Source organism: Phycodurus eques, chromosome 8 (genome assembly GCF_024500275.1).
Source record: "Phycodurus eques isolate BA_2022a chromosome 8, UOR_Pequ_1.1, whole genome shotgun sequence".
In the NCBI taxonomy this organism is placed as follows: Eukaryota; Metazoa; Chordata; class Actinopteri; order Syngnathiformes; family Syngnathidae; genus Phycodurus; species Phycodurus eques.
This window is the reverse complement of record NC_084532.1, coordinates 14225915-14246384: the sequence shown is the minus strand read 5'-3', so window position 1 is coordinate 14246384 and position 20470 is coordinate 14225915. Positions and strand designations below refer to the sequence as shown.

The 20470-nt window shown below is 39.8% G+C and overlaps 1 protein-coding gene across 2 annotated transcripts in view; it reads left to right on the top strand.

Annotated features, from left to right (window-relative positions):
* Positions 1-20470, top strand: part of LOC133406695 (adhesion G-protein coupled receptor D2-like) — a 98770-nt gene that overhangs the window by 58200 nt on the left and 20100 nt on the right. Inside the window, exon 23 of one of the 2 annotated variants that reach the window (XM_061684499.1) lies at positions 19443-19544. The exons of the other annotated variant lie outside the window; for it this stretch is intronic. Within the exon in view, the coding sequence (XP_061540483.1) occupies positions 19443-19531 (89 nt within the window). The 3' untranslated portion in view covers positions 19532-19544. Of the gene's footprint in view, positions 1-19442; positions 19545-20470 lie in introns of those variants that run through there. 2 annotated transcript variants of the gene reach the window in all.

The window sequence follows — 20470 nt, the reverse complement described above, 5'->3', positions numbered from 1 at the left end:
TTAGGCAGATGTGCTAACCAGTCGTCCATCGTGCCGCTTTAGAATGGCATATCACTTCAAATAATTTGTGAGTCAAGGCAAGTGAGCAAATAGTTTTGGCAATATAGGGTATCTTGGCTTTCTATCCAGCCTCTTGGCACTCCATTGCCAGTTCAGGGTAGTTGAGATATTTTCTCTCACGGGCTGCTGTCATGCCCTCTTCCCAGGGGATGGTAAACTATATCAAGAGGACTGATTTGTCTATGGCAGACTACAATACAATATCTGGTCGGAGAGTAGTTGTGACGATCTCTCTTGGGAAGACAAGTCGTCTTTTTAAGGTCTCCCAGCATTTGCCACTCCTTGCCAGGTCTGACTATAGTAATTTCCTCTATGGGTGCTCTGCACATTTTGCCTGGCTTGACAACAGCCAGCGACACCACCTTGCATCCTGATAGAAGATGCTGGAGGGTAGGTAGCCTTGGTGGTACTGCACAGTGGACAGCCAACCTCATTCCCGAACCACAGAAGATGTTCCGGGGGCATGTTATGACTGTTATGTGGAAGCACTCCTGCTCTACCTTGGTGACTTTGTCCACCACCATGGTCTTCTGCCTCTTGGTGGCTTTGGACCAGAACTGTTGTGGAGCGGCCCAGCCTAGGCCAGCATGACCTGTCCAGGTTGACCCCATCACCTCTTTGTGTTGCATTCTCCACTTCAGCAGATGCTTTCCAGTTGCGGCCAGTGTGAATTGGAACTTTTGCGCTTCTTATCAAACAGTCAGCGGAGTCCTTCATCTCCAGTACAAGGCTTCTCCTGCTTGTACCCAAGGCTGATAGATTTAATGGGAGCTCCAGCATAATCCATCCGAAGAGGTCTGCCTCTGAGAAGCAGCGGGGCAAGGCCATCTAATTCCTGATGTGGCTATTGGCTAGCTTGTCTATCCTGCTGACTTCTGCCAATATTAGATCCCCCACAACAGTAACTTCTGCAAAACCGTTGTTCATCACCAATCACCCTAAGAAAAAATAGCTTTTCCATTCAATTGAATTTGTCAGCTGCAGTATAATATCATAATGGTGTCTTGGGGCTCAACAATTAATCTGTTAAATTTTCTAACTTCTCCAAAGTTGAACACCCTAAATGTTGTTCAATTTGCAGTTAAAAATATTTTTTGTGTGAAACATATACCTGTACTGTTAATGCACATTTTAAAATGGTGACAGTTTGACTCTAAAACCTCCAAAAAAATCTGAACAAGTTGTTCAGCGAGCTTCCTGGAATAGATTGTTTCCATTTTAGAGGTTCCCCTGAAGATGGAAAGATGGTCATCTCAAAGTTATATGAACAAACCTGATCCTGGGTGTCATTTCCATTTTGTGTAAGTCAGATTTTACCTGAAATACCTAAAAAGTACTAATATTTGACACTACTAACCCATTCCTCTTTCCCTAACATGTTCCTTTGTATCCTATGAAAATATGAGGCCTTGTTTTTAGAAAGTGGTTTGGTCTATTGCCGGCAACACTACTCCTGTGTAACCTTCTCTGACACAACTAAACTTGTCATGCATAGTTAGCCCAATTCATTGACATGCAACAGGATCCCATTCTCCACAACAATTGTGTAATGACAGTGTCATCTGGGTACCATTTCCCCATGTTCAAGTCCTCACCAGGACAGCCATGATGAGTGCTGTGCCATAATGACAATGTCAAGTTATATTTTCAAACAGTGTGGCTCAAGTTGACTGTAATTATCCTTTTGATGTATATTCTTTCTTTATAAGCACAAATACAATCCCACACATGCAGTATTTGGTGATGTGTCTACTGCATGTGCTCCATGCATGGATCGACACTCTAACTGACAAGTTCAATTTTGTGGCTTCTTGATGACGAGGTGCCTTCATGAGTGAAAATACAAACAATATTTTTACTTTATGGGTGCTCACTTTTTTCTTTGGACTCTGGATTGCAGCTTCCACAAGTAAGTAGTAGCCGCTCGCCTAATTGTGACCCCATAGCTCTGCCCCTGGTCATCATGGTCCTGGTTCTCCAATTTTATTTGTACGAGACATAACTGCCCCCTCAAAAACAGGCTGAGTTCGGAGGGGCTTAGAAAAAGGGGTGAAAAGTTTAAGTGACTGTAATTATTGATACTGGGGTATTTTGACAAAAAGCATACCACATACTGTACATATGGCTTAAAGTACTCCATCATAGTGCAGGAAATCCGTCGAATGAATTTTTTTGACACGTCTCGCCCTACGTATGCGTGTGTGTTGCTGAAGTGCTTCCATACTTTAGCGAATCAAAGGAGTAAATCCACCAAAAGTATGAGCCCAAACCACCAAGTGCTAGCCAATCAGAGGCAGAGTTGGGCGAGTCTTGTCTAGTATTAGTGTGACAACAAATCCCAACATACAATCTGCATATCTTAGAAAATGGAAGCTATATTTATTAAACATGGTGTAAACACAGTATTAATTGAGAAATGTTTAAAAATACAAATGGTGCTGGGCATGGTCTGAGGAAAAAGGTGGAGGTGGAAAGCCCTTTGGAAGCTGGTGCCACTAATTGAAAGAGCCTGGTGTTAGCTTCTGCAGTGTGTGCTCAAGGAAATTGGTGTAACGGGAGAGTGGGAAGTAGGCCTGTCATGATAAGTACTGTAATATATTGACTTATCATTCAAAAAATAAATGGACACAATATTTTTCCGGATTCGATAAATTGTCATTGTTGTGGTTAGCTGGCATGCGGATCACACAGTGAGCTGACAGAATTGGATGGCTGTGTCATTAGCCGCTAGTGGGCTCATGGAACGTTCCACTCTTGCCGATGTTGGCTCCGCCCAATAATCCACAGCCTTGGTCCATGTCCAGCGTGTAGATTCAAAAAATAGAGACACTTAAGGGAAAGTTAATTGTTAGCTAGCTCGGGAGTTCATGAGCTAGCGAGCTAGTGAGTTAAGGAGCTAAACGGCTCGCTCCATCGTGGCAATATAGTTTAAAACATCAGCGCTTCGCTCCAAGTTGCTGTGTGTGTTAGTCCCCAATTAACACAAACACAGGAACATAAACTGTTTATTAAGCATTATCGCAGTGGCACACATTATTCAGCCAGTAGTTGACTACAGCGAAGGTCAACGTTTGATTGACAAGGGAAGGGCTTGTTTTCAACGGACCAACCACCAGGTTTACATGGAGACTTTTTTCTCATTCTGAATTTAAATCATTCCTATTTAAGATGCCTGGTCAACTGTTTACATGTGACGTGATCTATTCCGATGGGGTGTATACATGTGCACTACATTTAATTGGAAGAACCGTGCGACATGCGCACTTCGTCGTGAACGTCACGTCATTTATCAAGATGGAGGTCTGTCGTCTATCAGCACTTCAGTTGGGATTATTTTTAAACATGAATAAAAACGCTTGATAAAAACAACGTATAAGTCGTTAAAAACAAGGTCTCCGTCGCAAACGAGCAAAATCAGGTATTTTAAAATTTCTCGACCTTATCTACGTCAGTAGCGAAGATCTCTGCCTACCTCTCCGCCCCCGAGCCAGCACTGTCAAAATAACAAACACATGTGCTTTCACAAGTAGTGAGGCTTGGGCCTTCTACATGGACGCAACCAATCATAGGAAAGATGGCAGTCTTAGCCAAATATGAACAAAGCTGATACAAAACTGGCTCAAACAGATGTCTGTCAAAGGGGTCTTTTCTAGACAAATTTTTTTTAAAGAAGGAAATTGACACTTTTATACTAAGTCCATGTTAGAGAGTCACTCTAATGTCTAAATAGACAAAATATGGAACCTCAAATAGAGAAATACGAATGGAAATTCTAATAATAACAATAATAATTATTAATAATAATATGATAACAACAATACATATTTAAAAGCAAAAAAACAAAAACACAATAACTAAATAATAATAAGTGCCTTATTTTTCATGATTTCATAGGCATTAAAAAAACAATGTCATTATTGTGATAGTTTTTGGGAAAATATATCTTTAATTTTTTTTTCATCGTGACAGGCCTAGTGGGAAGGAAGTGCGTGTTTGCCACGAAACAAAATGCTTTGGTTCGTGCTCTCACTCATACTACAGTCATATATTACCGTTATGTCCATACACATCTACATCTGACACAGCGGCTTCAATGACTGAACTTTTTTATTAAAATTTTGTGACCATAAAATACGCAAATGTGCTTTCATAGCCAAACACCATTTGTTATTTACAGTAAAATCTAGTGAGTCTTTGTCAATAATCTTTCTTAAGTTAAATCAACATTAATAAAACGTCAGTATCAATTCAACATCGCATCTACGTACTTAAACAGACATGGCTTTGCTCGCAAATTTAGACAGCATTTGTCTGAAAAGCTAAAAAAAAGTTTAGCAAATTTGTCTCTGCATCCAGAGGTCCTACTGCCTGTTGAGAGATCAAAACCACCTGTGATAATGCTTACATCAGGCTCTTCCACTGCTCTAAAAAGGAATGTTTTCGAGTAAAATGATAAATAATCACCAGGTCATTTTTTTTCATCTGTAATATATCATATTATACAGTATTAATAATTATAATTAATACGATGATAATATGTAATGATGTTATATGTCATTAAAAGGTATTTATCTGTGTAAAAAGTAGTTATTTATATGTCAATCAATTTATCTATTCATAAACTGATTATCTGCATGCAGTAATTCCCCTCCATTGTAGGTGTTACATTCCAGTCCACCCCCGCAACAAGTGAAATCCTTTATATAGAAATACCCTATTTAAATACACCCTAGGCATGTTTTTATAGCACTTTTAAAACAATACAAACACATTTAAGCATAATATATTACGAGAGACTAAGAGAAATGGATAATACAAAAATATTGTACAAACAGTATAAAAAATAATTATTCTAATAACAGTAAAACTGCAGTGGAGTGGAACTGTGATATAGTGGGAATTACGCTATCAGTATTCTATCTGTATTCCCCCCACTACCATGTTAACACAGCTTTTTATTGTGAATGGTGAAATTAATGTGAACATAACAATAGATAATTAAGTATTTATTTAATTAATTATCAATCAAAACTTTATTTATAGAGCACTTATAGGTCCATGTTCATTCTCTTCCTGATGCAAAGTGAGGAGCAGTCATTCTACATCTGGGTTGACCAAACAAGGCTCAATGGTTCAGCCAAGATTTAAAAAAATTTTCCTTACAACTTCCCTGTTTTTTTTCACAATATTAAATTTGAGGCTTTTTTTGCTGCGTCCACTATGCATTTCAAAGTGATTGGTAAATATGTGGATAGGATTCACTGGTTGTGTTTATGCCACTATATATGGCTCTGTTTTGCTACGAACTGGTACTTTTGTTTTTTAAACTCCTATTTAAAAAAAACAAAAAACTGTCATACATTACAACATAAATTCTAAATTGGTTTAACATGCATAAATTGGAGACTCTAAATTGCCTGTAGGTGTGACTGTTAGTGCAAATGGTTGTTTGTTTGTTTGTTTGTTTGTATGTGCTCTGCGATTGGCTGGCAACCAGTTCAGGGTGTACCCCGCCTCCTGCCCGATGACAGCTGGGATAGGCTCCAGCACACCCGCGACCCTAGTGAGGAGAAGCGGCTCAGAAAATGGATGGATGGATGGTTTTGTTTTTGTTTAACCTGTATCATCATGTCAAACCCTTTGATTATTTTGAAAGAAATCATTCAAACAAGTGCACCCAGAGAATGCTCTGGCATTCAAAATTCATCCTACCCATGGAAACAAATGAAAACATGAAAAATTGAGCCTCTTTGGTGTTTCTTAAGTAGCTTTAAGGGAAACTGTTCATGCATATTCGCCCAGTCGCTGCAGAGCGTAAACTCAAATTTCATTTATGCAGCTGTTCTGAATAGGAATGCTACGATGTCACATGCCGACCAAAGTCCTTAGAGGAGAATCTATTCATAATTCAGTGTAACAACAGAGCATAAGCTGTGGCATTGTCAAGTATAACAAATTGAGGTTGTGAATGCACTGAATTTGTATCTGCTTACAGAGGTTGACTGCATTATACATACAGTACTGCAGGTGCTGCTCAGTGCGTGGTAATAGGATGGATGATGGATGGCCAAGCTACACAGGCTTCCGTTCTTGGGTTATTCATCTACAGCATTTATGTGCTTATTTATTGCTTCACCCAGAAAGACCCTCAAAACTCAGGATGGTGCACAGGGCCGAAAGGACGTTGAGTGTTGGCCATTATAGAAATGGATCTGAGCTCTCTGAGGCATGGAAGTCATCCCTTTAGCACATATCGGATATATTGATGTCAGCGTTGCTTGTTCATTGGTGGTGCTTTCTGCAGGCTGCCCATGTTTGTTGACTTTTAATTGTTCTTTTACAGTACCTTAGCCACAGAAATAAAACCCTAGAGATGTTTTCTCAGTGTTTTGACATTTGACCTCAGGCCTTTTCTCTGAAGCTTTTTCCAAAACTGTACGTCCATGATTTCTTCGACTGCCCAACGGCCGTAATGTGTCCTTACCACATTATGCAGATGGCCAAACATCGACATATTATATCACTGGAAAAATAAATTTCAGCGGCTTCTTCGAGAAGCATTTGCACTTCAAACATGCTGCTGGCGGATTGGAGTTATTTTGAAAGCACCGCTCACACCAACTTCTGTCATCGTAATGGTACGATGATGAGTTAGATTTTGAATAATTTGTTTTTATTTGATCTATATCGGTCATCAAATACATTAAAGTGACTCACCCGATCTGTTGTGCAAGAAAGGTTGAGGTGCCGCTGATCTATAGAATGCAGGCACACCCCCTTTTTTTATTGATGGACCTCCAAACGTGTCAGGCACAAGCACAGTATTCTGATTAAATTAATTTTGTTGGATTTATTCCATACAGAATCAAAAAACATGCTCTTCTACAAAGTGTGTTGGAGCAGTGGGCATAGCAGTGCGCACATATCACTGGCGACGTTTAACTTCCGTAGCCGTTACGGAAGTTAATTTCGCATTTAAAGTTTAACATATTTTCCAACTGGATTTCTATGACATTCACATGTCTCAGGAACACATCCATTTTCCGTGATTTACACCCAGCCTCAGACTTCAGTGAGTCGCACCTCGTGGGCCATTTTAGGGGTGGCGTGGCACAGAGGGTAAGTGTATGCCCTGCAACCAGAGAGTTGCCATATCCCCGTCCAAGCACATGTCAATGTGTCCCTGGGCAAGACACTTAACCCACATTGTGAATGAATGTGGTTGGATGTCTGGTGGTTGTCAGAGGGGCTGTAGGCAGAGAATGTCAGTCAGACTGCCCCATGGCAGCAGTGGCTACACAAGTAACTTACCACCACTTGGTGTGACTGTGGAGTGACCGAATGTATGATTATTTTGCATGGTGGGTATGCCAGAAGTCATTACAAGAGAATGCGTGTACCTTGGAAGTGTGCAAGCCAGACGTGTAAAAAAAAAAAAAAAAAAAAAAAGGACTTATGCACGAACAGGGTAATATGGCCCTAAATTACTAAGTGTTGTGCAAAAAATGAATTTGAATTTAGGCCTATACCGAAATATTACATTCATATTTAAAACTGCTTTATTATACTGCTCAAATATATTAATTGTACACCAAATCCTGGTTGAACGGTAACATCCAGGTGGGTCCTTAGGCAAGACCCTTCATGTCAGCTTGGATGAGCGCATATACTGATAGTGTCATAGACATTCATGAAGCAGGGCAGAAAACAAGGGACTGAAGGAGTGTTATTATGTTGCCAATGGAGTGTTACTACAGTACAACTATAGTCATAAACCCAGTGAAAGGGGATACATGCAGAGAAAGTAGGAAGGAATGGACTCTTCGAAACCCCACATCCACAGTGAGTAAGAAACAACTATGGGCTCAGTGTTCAAATATAAGCAAGAAGAAGTCACTATCATAGACTGATGTGGTACAATGTACAATGTTCCTCATCTGCGGTCCAAAAATGTTATGGCAAGGGGGAGCCAGTACACCACCCAAAAGAAATGCTGTGTGTCGAGGTGTGTCCGATTATAGTCGTAACTTCTCGACCTTGCATACAAGCTCAAGCTCTTTCCCTGCCAGAGAGGTGACATTGCACATTCCAAGAGCCAGCTTCTGCAACCATGGATCGGACCGCCAAGATCCTCTCTGCGCACCCGACCCCCTTGGACTCTCCCACAGGTGGTGGGCCCATTGGAATGGGGACCCACGCTGGCTCTTCGGGCTGTGCCCAGCCGAGTCCCACGGCTACATGGCTGGCAACCAGGTGCTCACCATCGAGCCCCACTTCCAGGCCTGGCGCCAGAGGGGGGCTCCAAAAGTGTTGGTTATCATAGAGGATCTTTGAGCTGTGCTTTGTCTGGTCCCTTAGCTAGGTCCTGTTTGCCATGAGTGATCCTGCTAGGAGTATAAAGCCCCAGAAAACTTACAGTATATTTAGATATAGATATAAAGCAAAGTTTTTTAAATGCATTTTTTAAGCTGCAATATCATCCTCACTCATACTTTGTGTCCTGCCCCTCGTGCAGTTTAAGTATTAACTGTATTTACACGTGGGAAACATCATTACTGACCACCTCAGCACTGAAGTATCACCACTATACTGCAGCTGCCAACAGTACCACAAAACCAATATCAGTCTTGCTACTTCATTCCACAGAACTGTTCTTCATCATATGCATCTCAACAACCCATGGCAACGACATGCTGGCAGCTTACGATGAGCCATAGTGGGGAAGAGAAAGGGAGGGGCTAAAGAGGGGTGAATCGGGCCGTAGATCAGGGCAGAGAGGATGGCGGCACGGCCAGTAGGTGACAGGGGAATAACATCCCTTTCTCCTCAATCGACAGGGACCATAACTCCTGTCTCTCCAGGGACAGATTGAGAAAGGCAATAGCCCAAGGGGCTGTGAAGCTCGGATGCTTGGGAGAATTGAAAGTTAAAAGAAAAACGATGTTTGCTGAGCCGCTACTATTGGTTCAACCGACAACATTCCTATTCGCTACTGGAATTTTCCTATGTCCTTTTTGTTTTTCAGAGACCGATACAAGTGGGATACTGCATAAATCCAGACAGATAATTAGACAAAAATCATCCTAGGCTGGCTCAACAGCACATTCTGTCATGAACGGAACAAAGGACAGGATCCAAAATTCACAACTCCAATACAATGGACAGTTTAATAAACGGGCAGGGTCGATCCTCAGACAGGCAATCTGCAAAGGCAACAGTATCCAAAAACGTGAGGCCAAAGGCAAGGTCAATAATCAAAACAATGTTTAGGCTTACTACGTGTCAGTGACGTTGAAATAAGGAATGCTGGAACGTGACGACAAAGTACAACGAACTGGTGACCAGAAAGAATGAGACACGAGGTTAAATGTATGGGGTAATTAGGGTAAACAAGGCACGGGTGGGGAAGATGCTTTAAGGAGCAGGTGTGTACGAGACAGGGGGCAGACAACAACCACAACCATCATGACACATTCTTCAAATAATACCCCACGTTTTCACAAGGCGCCATGGTGGACGACATCTCCTGTGTGGAGTTTGCACGTTCTCCCCGTGCCTGTGTGGCTTTTCTCCGGGTAGTCCCCTTTCCTCCTACATTCCCAAAGAAATGCATGGTATGTTAACTGAAGACTCTAATTTGTCCATAGGTATGAATGTGAATGTAAATGGTTGCTTGGTTATGTGAGCCCTGCATTTGGCGGGCGAAAAGTTCAGGGTGTACCCTGTCTCTCGCCCAGAGTTAGCTGAGATAGGCACCAGCACGCCTGCGACCCTAGTGAGGATAAGCGGTGTGGAAAATGGATGGATGGATGGATGTTTTTACATCCACCTATTTATTGCATGTACTAGCAGCTAGAAGCGCAGTCCACCCTGGACCAATTGCAGGTCAATCATGGAGCCAGCACATAAAAACAGGCAACCATTCACCCATCCATTCACATGCTTTTTTGACACTTAGGGGCAATTTTGAGTATGCCATTAAAATACCTCCTTATGAAATCAGAGTACCCTGAGAGAGCTTCTGGACAAAAATGAATATGCTGTCATTCAGGCTTTCTGAAACTTTGTTAGTTCTAGATGTGAAATTTATTCTCTCCTTGGGACCAAAACCAGCACGTTGCCACAACAGTTTTTAATTTATATAAACTAATAATGTAAACGAATAGAGCAGAACTTACCTTGATATTATGACGGAAAAACACATTACAACTCTTTTTTTTCCTCATACCAATAATTATTTGTGATCATTTGTTTAGAAAACAAACAACATCTTAATTTTAAAATGAACGTTGAGATTTCACAGCTATCTTAACATATTTTTTGTGGGCTGGATTGACGTTGTCACAAAATTCACTTATCTGTTGTTTAGACGTCAGATCAAGCCTTTTCTTAAAGCTGGACGATATAATCACTAGTTAGCAAAAAAATAATAGAAAAAAATACTGTGTGGTGACTGTGTCATCTAGTCTTTTATTATCTAGTATTGAACGCGTGTCTTTGTTGGTACACAAATGTCTTCACACAAGCTGATGTAGGATGTGATTGTGTATGTATATTCATCCAAGCTGCCAGTTGAAGTTTCAAAGACACTCCAATCTGTGCAGTCTAAACAGTCTTGAAGTTCCATCTTTCCTTTATTGGTCCACTTCTTTACTATTTTCACCACAGGCTTCGCACATTTAAGTTCGCGTCTGTATGTTGGTATTAAGTAAATTGAACAGTGATCAGACAAGACCAAAGCTGCACGGGGAACAGCACGGTACAAGTCCTTCAGCGTGGTATAGCAGTGGTCTAGAATGTTGTTTTCCCTGGTGGGACAATCAATGTGCTGCTTGTATTTAGGGAGTTCGTGGTTGAGGTTTGCTTTGTTAAAGTCCCCAAGAATGATGAGGGGTGAATCATGGTGCTTGTTTACTAGTTCGGTTGCTTAACAAAAAGTTTGAGTTTCCCCTTTTGGCATCTTGACACAACAGTGAAGTCGCAAACAATTTTACATATTTTATTTTTACAAATCTTACCAACTGAACTGTTTTAGAGATTGTGTTTCATAATAGCAATTCACATGTATTCACTTTTAAAAAGTGCACCCATTGAGAAGTACAAACAAAAATGACACTGACCGTTCCATTTTAAGAACCAAATGTTTTCTTCCTTTATCGGTCATTTTCTGATCTTTCCCTTGTTTTAACATAACTTACAAGCTAAGTCTCTTTCTCTCTCCCCTGCTACATTTCTCCTCGTCTCTGTCTGGGGTGTGTGTAATCAATGATTACGGCCTGAGATGCAGATTTGATTAAATGAAGGGGTTGGCTGAACTCGCATGTGATTGGTCAGTACGGTTTATCACTAACTTAAAGCCTGGAATATGTTGCGCCGCTTAAAATATAGGCGCCTCGTATGTCTTGAATCGTAACCTTTCTCTTTACATTACAATTGTTACACAAAACAGACATGCCACAAAAGCAATGGCGGATGAAGGAGCAGAAAACAGTCAATGACAAAAGGAAGATGCTTTACAACTGATAAATATGAGAAAATGTTGGCTCCGGTTACACAAAATCCTTGAAATTGCCACAAATGCGTCAATCATTACCAACTGTGGGCCTGTGAAACCCTTTGAGACTCTTTTGTGATTAAGGGCTATACAAATAGAGTTGACTTGACGAGACCTACACGAGGGGCCTTATATACTTCCGTAAACATGGCAAGGCGAAGTCCTGTTTTGTGCACAGGCGTGTGACGGACTCATTATGTCCGTCAGTCGCATTTGCTCTTGTAATGTGAGCGACATAAAAAGATAGGGTTTAACAAAAAATCCGAATTGGGCATCGTGCCCTGCAGTGTGAACATAGCCATATATTAGTGAAAGAATCTCGAATGAAGTCACTCTCAGAGAGAGGTTTTCCCACACGAAAAGGCGAGTTGGCTTGCAATTTTGTCATTTTTTTCTTAGCATAGAAAAGTTTAGTTGAGCTTGCAGGCTCATGGTCCTTCATCTCATGCTGTCCCATAGTGTCTTCGAACATTATGTTGTATGGCAATAATGTCCAGCGTGCCTGGAATTACATTTCATTCACACAAGAGACATCATACCTACTACTCTTCTTATTATTCATTTTCTTTATTGCCCCTGCCTTACTAGAACAGCACAATGCAGTGTCAAAAGTATGACACATGCAGACAAGCATAATGCGGCTTCACTAAAATGGTATTTGTAGAATATGTCGCGAGCTACTAAAAAAAACAACTGACTTGAGTTTGAACATTCCTGTCTTAATGTTGCGATGCAGATCACCACAGCTTAAACTACAATCACAGTAATAAACACCTACCTGAAAGGGACAATCAATACTGAGCATGATTGTCATAAATTACATTGATATATTTTCTTTACTCTCACAGTCAACTGTAGAGACACATTCCCTAATTCAGATTGGGTGGGAGGGTTAGAAAGTATGTCACAGTGTTATCTTTCATTACCTGATCAATTTTACGATTTATCAAATACGCCCCTTCATTATACTGTAGCTCTTTATTTCCAGTTGTGACATTCTGCCGCTTCAATGCGGATGTTATGGCTCAACACAGAATTACAGCGACAATATCTTTTAATTAAAAAGTATTGGCCACCCTCTCAAATTCTCTATTCTCGATAAAAACATTTGCATATTTTCCCCGACTTGAATGTTTCAGATTATCAAACAAATATAAATATCAGACAAATATAACCCTAGTGAACTTAAAATGCTGTCTTTAAATGGTGATTTCATTTATAAAGGGAAAAAAAAAATATTCAAAGCTACCTGGCGCTGTTTGAAAAAGTAATGGCCTCCTATACCTAAGAACTAGTTGGGCCATCCTCAGCAGCAACAACTGAAATCAAGTGTTTTCTATAACTGGCAGTGAGTCTTTCAAATCTCTGTGGAGATATTTTGGCCCACTCTTCCTTGCCGAATTGTTTGAATTCAGCACAAATGGAATGCTTTTGAGCATGAACAGCCTTTTTAAGGCCATGCCATGCATTTCAATTGGATTCAAGTCTGACTTTGACTAGGCGACTCAAAAACCTTAATTTTGTTTTTTAAGACATTCAAAGGTTGACTTGCTGGTGTGTTTTGGATTGTTATCCTGCTGTGTTACCCAAGTGCGCTTTATCTTGAGGTCACAAACTGATGGCTGAACATTCTTCTTCAGGATTTACTGTTAAAGAGCAGAATTCATGGTTCCATCAATCACAGCAAGTTGTCCAGGTCCTGAAGGAGTGAAGCAGCACGAGATCATCACACTACCACCACCAGGTTTGACTGTTGGCATGATGTTCTTTTTCTGAAATGTTATTCCACATTTATGCCAGATGTAACGAGATACAGACCTTCCAAAAAGCTCAACTTTCATCTCATCAGTCCATATAATAATCTCCCAAAAGTCTTGGGAATCATTCAGATGTTTTTTTTTGCAAAAGTAAGACAAGTTTTAATGTTCTTTTGGGTCAGCAGTGGTTTTCGGCTTGGAACTCTGCCATTGATGCCATTTTTGCCCAGTCTCCTCCTTATTGTTGTGTCATGAACACTGACCTTAACTGAGGCAGGGGTGGCCTGCAGTTCTAAAGAAGGTGTCCTGCGTTCCTTTGTAGCCTCTTGGATGAGTCATTGGTGTGGTAATTACATGTGGTAATCTTTGTAGGCCGGCCACTCTTGGGAAGGTTCACCACTGATCACTATTTAAAAACAGCATTTTAAATTAATTTGGGTTATATTTGTCTGATATTTACATTTGTTTGATGATCTTAAACATTGAAGTGGGGAAACTATGCAAAAATATAAGAATTTGAGAAGGGGGCCAATACTTTTTCACAGCACAGTATATTGTCTCTGGAAAACTACACAGTTAATCCTTGTTTATCACTCATCATAATGGGTATAAGAGTGACCAAAAAAACCTGTTTTATGACATTTTAAATAGTTGTTTGGATTACAATGCTTTGCTTAACATATAGAAAAAGATTGTAAATAAAGGTTACACTTTTCATTTTACAGTTATCTGAGTTTTATACATATAGTAGGGATATATTACTGTACCCCTTCCACTTGGAGATGTAAGCCTCAGGGGTTATGGTACTGGTTAATCTGGGTCACCAATACTTTACAAGACCTGGGCATAAAACAGTCTGCGGGCCACATTCGGCCTTTCCACGGTCTCTGACAGGCCTTCTTCTTATGAAGATAAAATGTAAAAAATAATTTAGTTATTTGGGCGGTGAAGGAAAACGCAGTCATGATGCCCTACACATCCAGGTTCTGCAAAGATTTTGAATATTAACGTTTATCATCAATTTGAAAGCGTGAATTTGAGAAAAGAATTCCCATTTCTTGAGCTACAGTCATTGGCTTATTATCTAATAAGTGAATCATCTCAATGCTTTTACTGTAATTGATTAGAACATTAATCAACATTTAACATAGTTAACCGATCGACCGCTTTAACACTCAGATCTCCGTGATGAAAAGCATCACTCACGTCACTCACCTTATGTCTACTGCATCCTCCTCTGCTGACATTGAAAGTAGCAACGGGCAAGTGCGTTTGGCGCTTGCTGTTGTTGGTTACACACATTCACAATGACAAAGGTTGAAAACTTCTGTAGTTTTGATGAAAACTGTTTTTTTCTCACCTTCTTCTCTTCGTTAGTTTGTTTTGCTAACCTCTTCCTGAATCTAATCTGCACATGTGCAGTAAGAACATGCAATAGTCTATCGCATGAGAAGAGAGTGGGGAGCACTCGAAATGATCATGATAAAGCATTTTGATGTTTTTAAGAGCATGAATTAAGACAAAAACAATCAAAATTGCTTTAAATTGAAGAAAACCTTTATGCTTTTATAGTTTTTGTATGAGACGTTTAGGGGACCCTGTAAGTTTCAAGGCCCTGGACGATTGCCTGTGTTTCATGGTAAGTCCACGCCTGATGGCTAATATGAGTTAGTAGTGGTTGTTGCTCAAAATGTCAGCAAACTAAGAATGTAAAAAAAACTAAATGCATACTGTAGACATGGTTTTGGTAAATGTGGGCAAAATACTGATTTAAGGTTAATACATGCACTGTATATTTATAATTTTAATATGACCGCATCCTCGCAACTCTTCTCTCGAAGTAAGCAGAGATAGCCTCTAGCTCCCGTGACCCTGAACAGGATAAGTGATATAAAAAAAAATGGATGGACGGCTTTTACTTGCTTTTATGTTATATACAATAGTTGGGTCTCTGGAGTCTGGAGTGCCTGCATACTCATCCACTGTGAAATTAAACAACTAAGCACTGTAAATCTTTTGCTACCTGCCTATTTCTGAAGATGTGTCTGTGAGAGAGATGTTTTTTGTTTTACGAACTGTGTCTAACATTTCTTCTAATTTTCGTAATAACCGGCCCCATACCGAGTTTCTCAGTTCTCCTCCCCTGCAAAAAAATAAAAAATAAAAATCAAGCTGCGCCCAGACGACACACTCTGAAACACTATCTTGTCAAAGCTAAAAGGAAAGCCCAGCCATACTCGTCATTGATTCTGCAGTTGTTTTAAATTGTGTAAAAATGCATAATAACCCTACTTTTAATTAATGTTGAACACAATGGAGTATTTTGGTGTTGCCCTTTGACAACTGTTCCAGTTTCTAAAAAATTGGCCGCCCTTGCCTTAGACCATTGAGCAAGGCATCTTACTCCCCCAAATGCTTGCTGCATCCTGGAAAGCTGCCCACTCATCATATTGTTGTGGCTGATCAGTGTATTTCTGACCACTTGACTGTAGTAAATCAAAAGTTATTTCACCTCACCAACAAGATAGCAAGAAAGGTGACTGGATAAGCGTGCATCAAGATTTATCGACTGCATATAAAAATCTATCAGGATCATTACATTCAACTTTACTACCATCAAGCTGATGAAAGCCAGTATACACACACAGACTTCATATTCCCTGTTGATCAATGCGTGTGTGTGCGCGATGTTGATCAGTTAGATTGATTCCTAATATAAACAGTAAAGGTGTCTGCTGATATACGTATTGCAGTGCCCTTTGTATTCCACCTTGGCAAACTATGTCCACTTGTGTGTGTGTGTGTTATTAAGTGACCATGGATGCAAATATTTAAAATTATATTGATTATTCTTATATTGATTATTTAATTTTATGGATGTTTTTAATTTAGCATTTTTTTATACTTGCGATTTCCATTTCCAGCCAGTTTCCCAGTCTTGCATTCAAAAAACAACAATTAACTCACACACACACACACAGACCCCAAAGACCACAAACACGTACAGGGACAGGTTAGTCCTCCTCCACACAGGTACCTGCTCCGCTGAAGGTGAAAGAAGTACTCGCCTGAGCTCATTGAAAAGTAGATGTGACAGTAAATTCTTCAGGCCCTTGTGAGATGGGAGATCTTGTTATAGCAGTCAGGATGGGGGTCAGGGCAGTGGCTGCTTGATGATTGAGGAAAAGAGAAGTAAATTCATTCTGCTTCGGGCACTTTGTCAAGTGCCAGTAGCTTACCGTTGAGAGCCACTCACCCATCACCGTGTTACGGCCCCAGAGGTCACCTCCCTTGCCATAAATCTACCTCGCCTCCTCGTCTGCTGAACCTATTGCCTTCTACTGGCTGAGCACAAGCAGTGAGAGGCTGCAGCTGCTAGTCCTCATAGTCACTCAAATGAAAAAAAACAACAACAAGAGAATATAGATGGTGCTGATAGTGTAAGGACCAGGCTTTAGGTGTTTTGGAGCCATTTAGGGCACCGGTACTGGTCCGCACAGATAGCTTTCAGAAAATAAAACCCTTTTTTATTTTGATTTTATATATATATATATATATATATATATATAATCCAACAATATATATATATATCTCCCCCCCATCCACCCCGTCCATGCTTAGCTTCCGATCGGGACCGTCCACTCCCCCACAGACTATTAATTTCAGATCGGGAAACTCGGGCGGGAACGATAGTCCCTTGTCCGTGATTTGTTCGGGAAAGTCTGGCAGCAACCATCCTGTCAACAGATCCTTATCACTTCGCGAAGAATATCAGAATCAGAATCATCTTTATTTGCCAAGTATGTCCAAAACACACAAGGAATTTGTCTCCGGTAGTTGGAGCCGCTCTAGTACAACAGACAGTCAATTTACAGAACACTTTGGAGACATAAAGACATTGACAAAAAACAATTGTGCAAAAAGATGCAGAGGCCTCTAGCACTTAGAGCAGTTCGAATGACTAATATTGCAACAGTCCGGTGCAATGACCACTGTGCAAAGGGCGCTGAGACTTCAAGGAGTGTATGCGGTTTAAAGTGACGAGTAGTGCGATCATCTGGGACAATGTTGGTTGTGCAAATGTTACAGATACTCCTCAATCAGTGTGCAAATGGAGCAGATGCTACTCTGGCATGATTGGCCAGTATATGCAAATAGTGCAGCATGGCGAGACAACTACAGTGAGTGCACGAGTAATACATAATTGGCCCCACAGAAATGTGACAACGAACTCAAGTCAAAAATTTACTTTCATGAACCGGTCTGTCGCTGAAAAAAGGTTGGGGACCACTAAATTAGGGGATGTTTGGGCAAACTGGTGTTGGCGGGTATGTGAGAGACTATCCTATCATTTTAAGGACTTTTGTTTTTTAGCACACTAAATGATCACCTGACCCATTTATAATTGTCTGAGTGCTTTTATCCCACACCATAATTCTTCATTATTCTTTCCCTCCCTACTTTTATTGGCATCAATTTCAACACTGTTCATCTGATTCAAAACATTCCAACTTTAACATATCGTATTCCAAAAATTCAGAAAAGGGGTGGAGTTATTTTTCTTATTCCAAAACTTTCAACAAAAAATATCCAAATCATTTCCATTCCAATACACCTTTTTCAAATCACTTTGGGAATTATTCTCAACATTCCAATAATGCCCACATTTCCAAACTTCCATATTATTTCAAGTGAAAAAAATCCTACATTCAGACATAGTCTACATACAATAATTCCCTCCTCATTCAACAATTCATTCATTAATTCCATATGATTCCAAATCATTTCATATTATTGAATATCATTCAAAACATTTGGAAACATTTGGTGATGTGTGCTACTGTATATTAATGTATTATTGTTTTAAATGACGAATGTATTACTGTCAAATAAATGTGGCAGGTCAATTAAATGGCTGCAGATGCACACGTGAGAGAGATCAGTCTTTAGCAAACACATGGCAAAAAGCCATCAGAACAGACACGGTGTGCAAGACAGTGGGTAAAGGAAGCCAAGATATATGCAAAAAAAATAAATAAAATACAAACATCTTGGAATCATTTTCATACCAGAGGGAAAAAAATGTCTTGTTCATGATGGTTTTACAGATTTTAAATTTCACCAACGTTGTTATTTTTCAATCAGCATAAGCTCGACAATAGCTAAAGTAGATAGCTATAAAGGCACTTCTCGTCATTTAGCCAGTATGAAGCAATTATATGCATGTTAACAGTCAAATTAGTTATTCACTTTAGAGATGATGATATGGGTAGAAAATTCCTTCAGCTAGTTTGATGAAGAAAATTGCTGCACTTGGTATAAGCTATACTTAAAAAATCTTACAAAGAAACTATTGATGGGGCAAAAAAATATTTGTATGAAGAAATATAACGTATATGATTATTAAAACATGGGCAATCTTCGATCTAATTTACAAGTGTCGCCTTTGCTTCAGTCAATTATATGAATCCTCCATTAAATATTTACCTTGTGGCAGTTTCGATTTGTTGCACAATGATCGAGGTGTTTGGTTCATCAAGGATGATGATCCCTTCATAGTTACTGTATCTATCACAAATTATTTTGTGAAATTTGATGTACCCTTTGAACACAATTTTTTAATTAATAAAACACATTGACACACTGACATGAGGTCACACCTCTCAACAGACACTAACCTTCCACACAACCAGATATCCTGTTCTTTCATTAATCGATAGTAATATTATACATGAATATGTTATCTGAACACTTTTCCAAGCCAGTAGTAAAGGAATGCTGGATTAAGGAAAATTGATCTCGTGTGTGTTATTGTGAGAAGACTTTGTTTGTCACAAATGATCTGCTCTCTTTTTAAGTATGTCATGATAGACCGTAATTACACCTGCCCCAACTTTGTGGGTATGTTTTTTTGAAGTTGATTTTTCTTTCTTTCTTTTTTTCCTTCCCCCTTAAAGGTACGTGTGTATGTGCATTCCCTTCTTCAACATGTAGTATATAAACACCAAGCTGCTTTCAATATAACCTCTTATTAGGTGGTGATTATCTTGCCTGCATCTGGCTTCTTTCAGTCGCTGACTTGAAGTCGGAGAGGCCAGGGGCACACGAGGAAGAAAGGAGTGAAAACTTCCTGAAACCAGCTTTCACCTTCCACCTCTAAACTCCAATGTACCCCTCAAACTATCAACTAGCAACCTTATATTTAGGCTGTTTTTGGGGGACTAAGAATGGTGATTTGTTAGTTTAGTGAATTTCAAATGCTACATGCTCTCTGACAGTATTATAGTAGGTTCAAGAGATACTGTAGATCCCCAGCTCAAATATATTGTAAAATTTGCATTCAACTTTACAAGTAACTAATACTTAGCCTTTCTCCTAAACACAGTTACTGTATGTACACACATTTTCTACATCTATTAAAACACAGGTCATTCAATCCCCTATCCCTGTGTATATAACTACTGTCTAGGCTGGGCTGAAGAATTGTGACTTGTGATGATGGAAATATAGGCCAAGAAACTGGTGTGTTTGTCACCTATAGTTTACTGTCCCATTGGTAACACGAGCGGCAGGAATGGAGTTGGAGTTAAGAGAAGAAGTCTAACATTCAATTGCAGATAAATGATAATTCTAAATAGTCTGCACACAGCAGTGATGTAGTTGGCATTCAAATCTCTTTTGATATCGTGTACTTATGCAGTTTACACTCGTCATACAACAAGTTGTCACTCTCTGATGATAATCATCTAGCCACTAACATAATGCAGTTAATCCAACCTACGGGTATAATTAGAATTATTGGAAATTGCTAATTTCAGTGGAAAATGGGATCCGCCAAAAGCAGGTCTTGCACAGGGTGCCATTCAAGCTTCAATGTGTGTCGATGGAAGCTATAATTAATATGCAACAACACTGAAACGCGTATCTTGGAAGTGTACTCAAAACAATATATTCTCTCAACAGCGTATGTACTGTACGTTGCACCACCTTGTCAATTTGCACTGCCATCAGCCTATACTGTACATGTAACCAGAAATGTGTTCCTGTTATAATGTAGTTAAGTCCTTTAAGTGCTCCCAAAAACTATGCAAATGCTGCT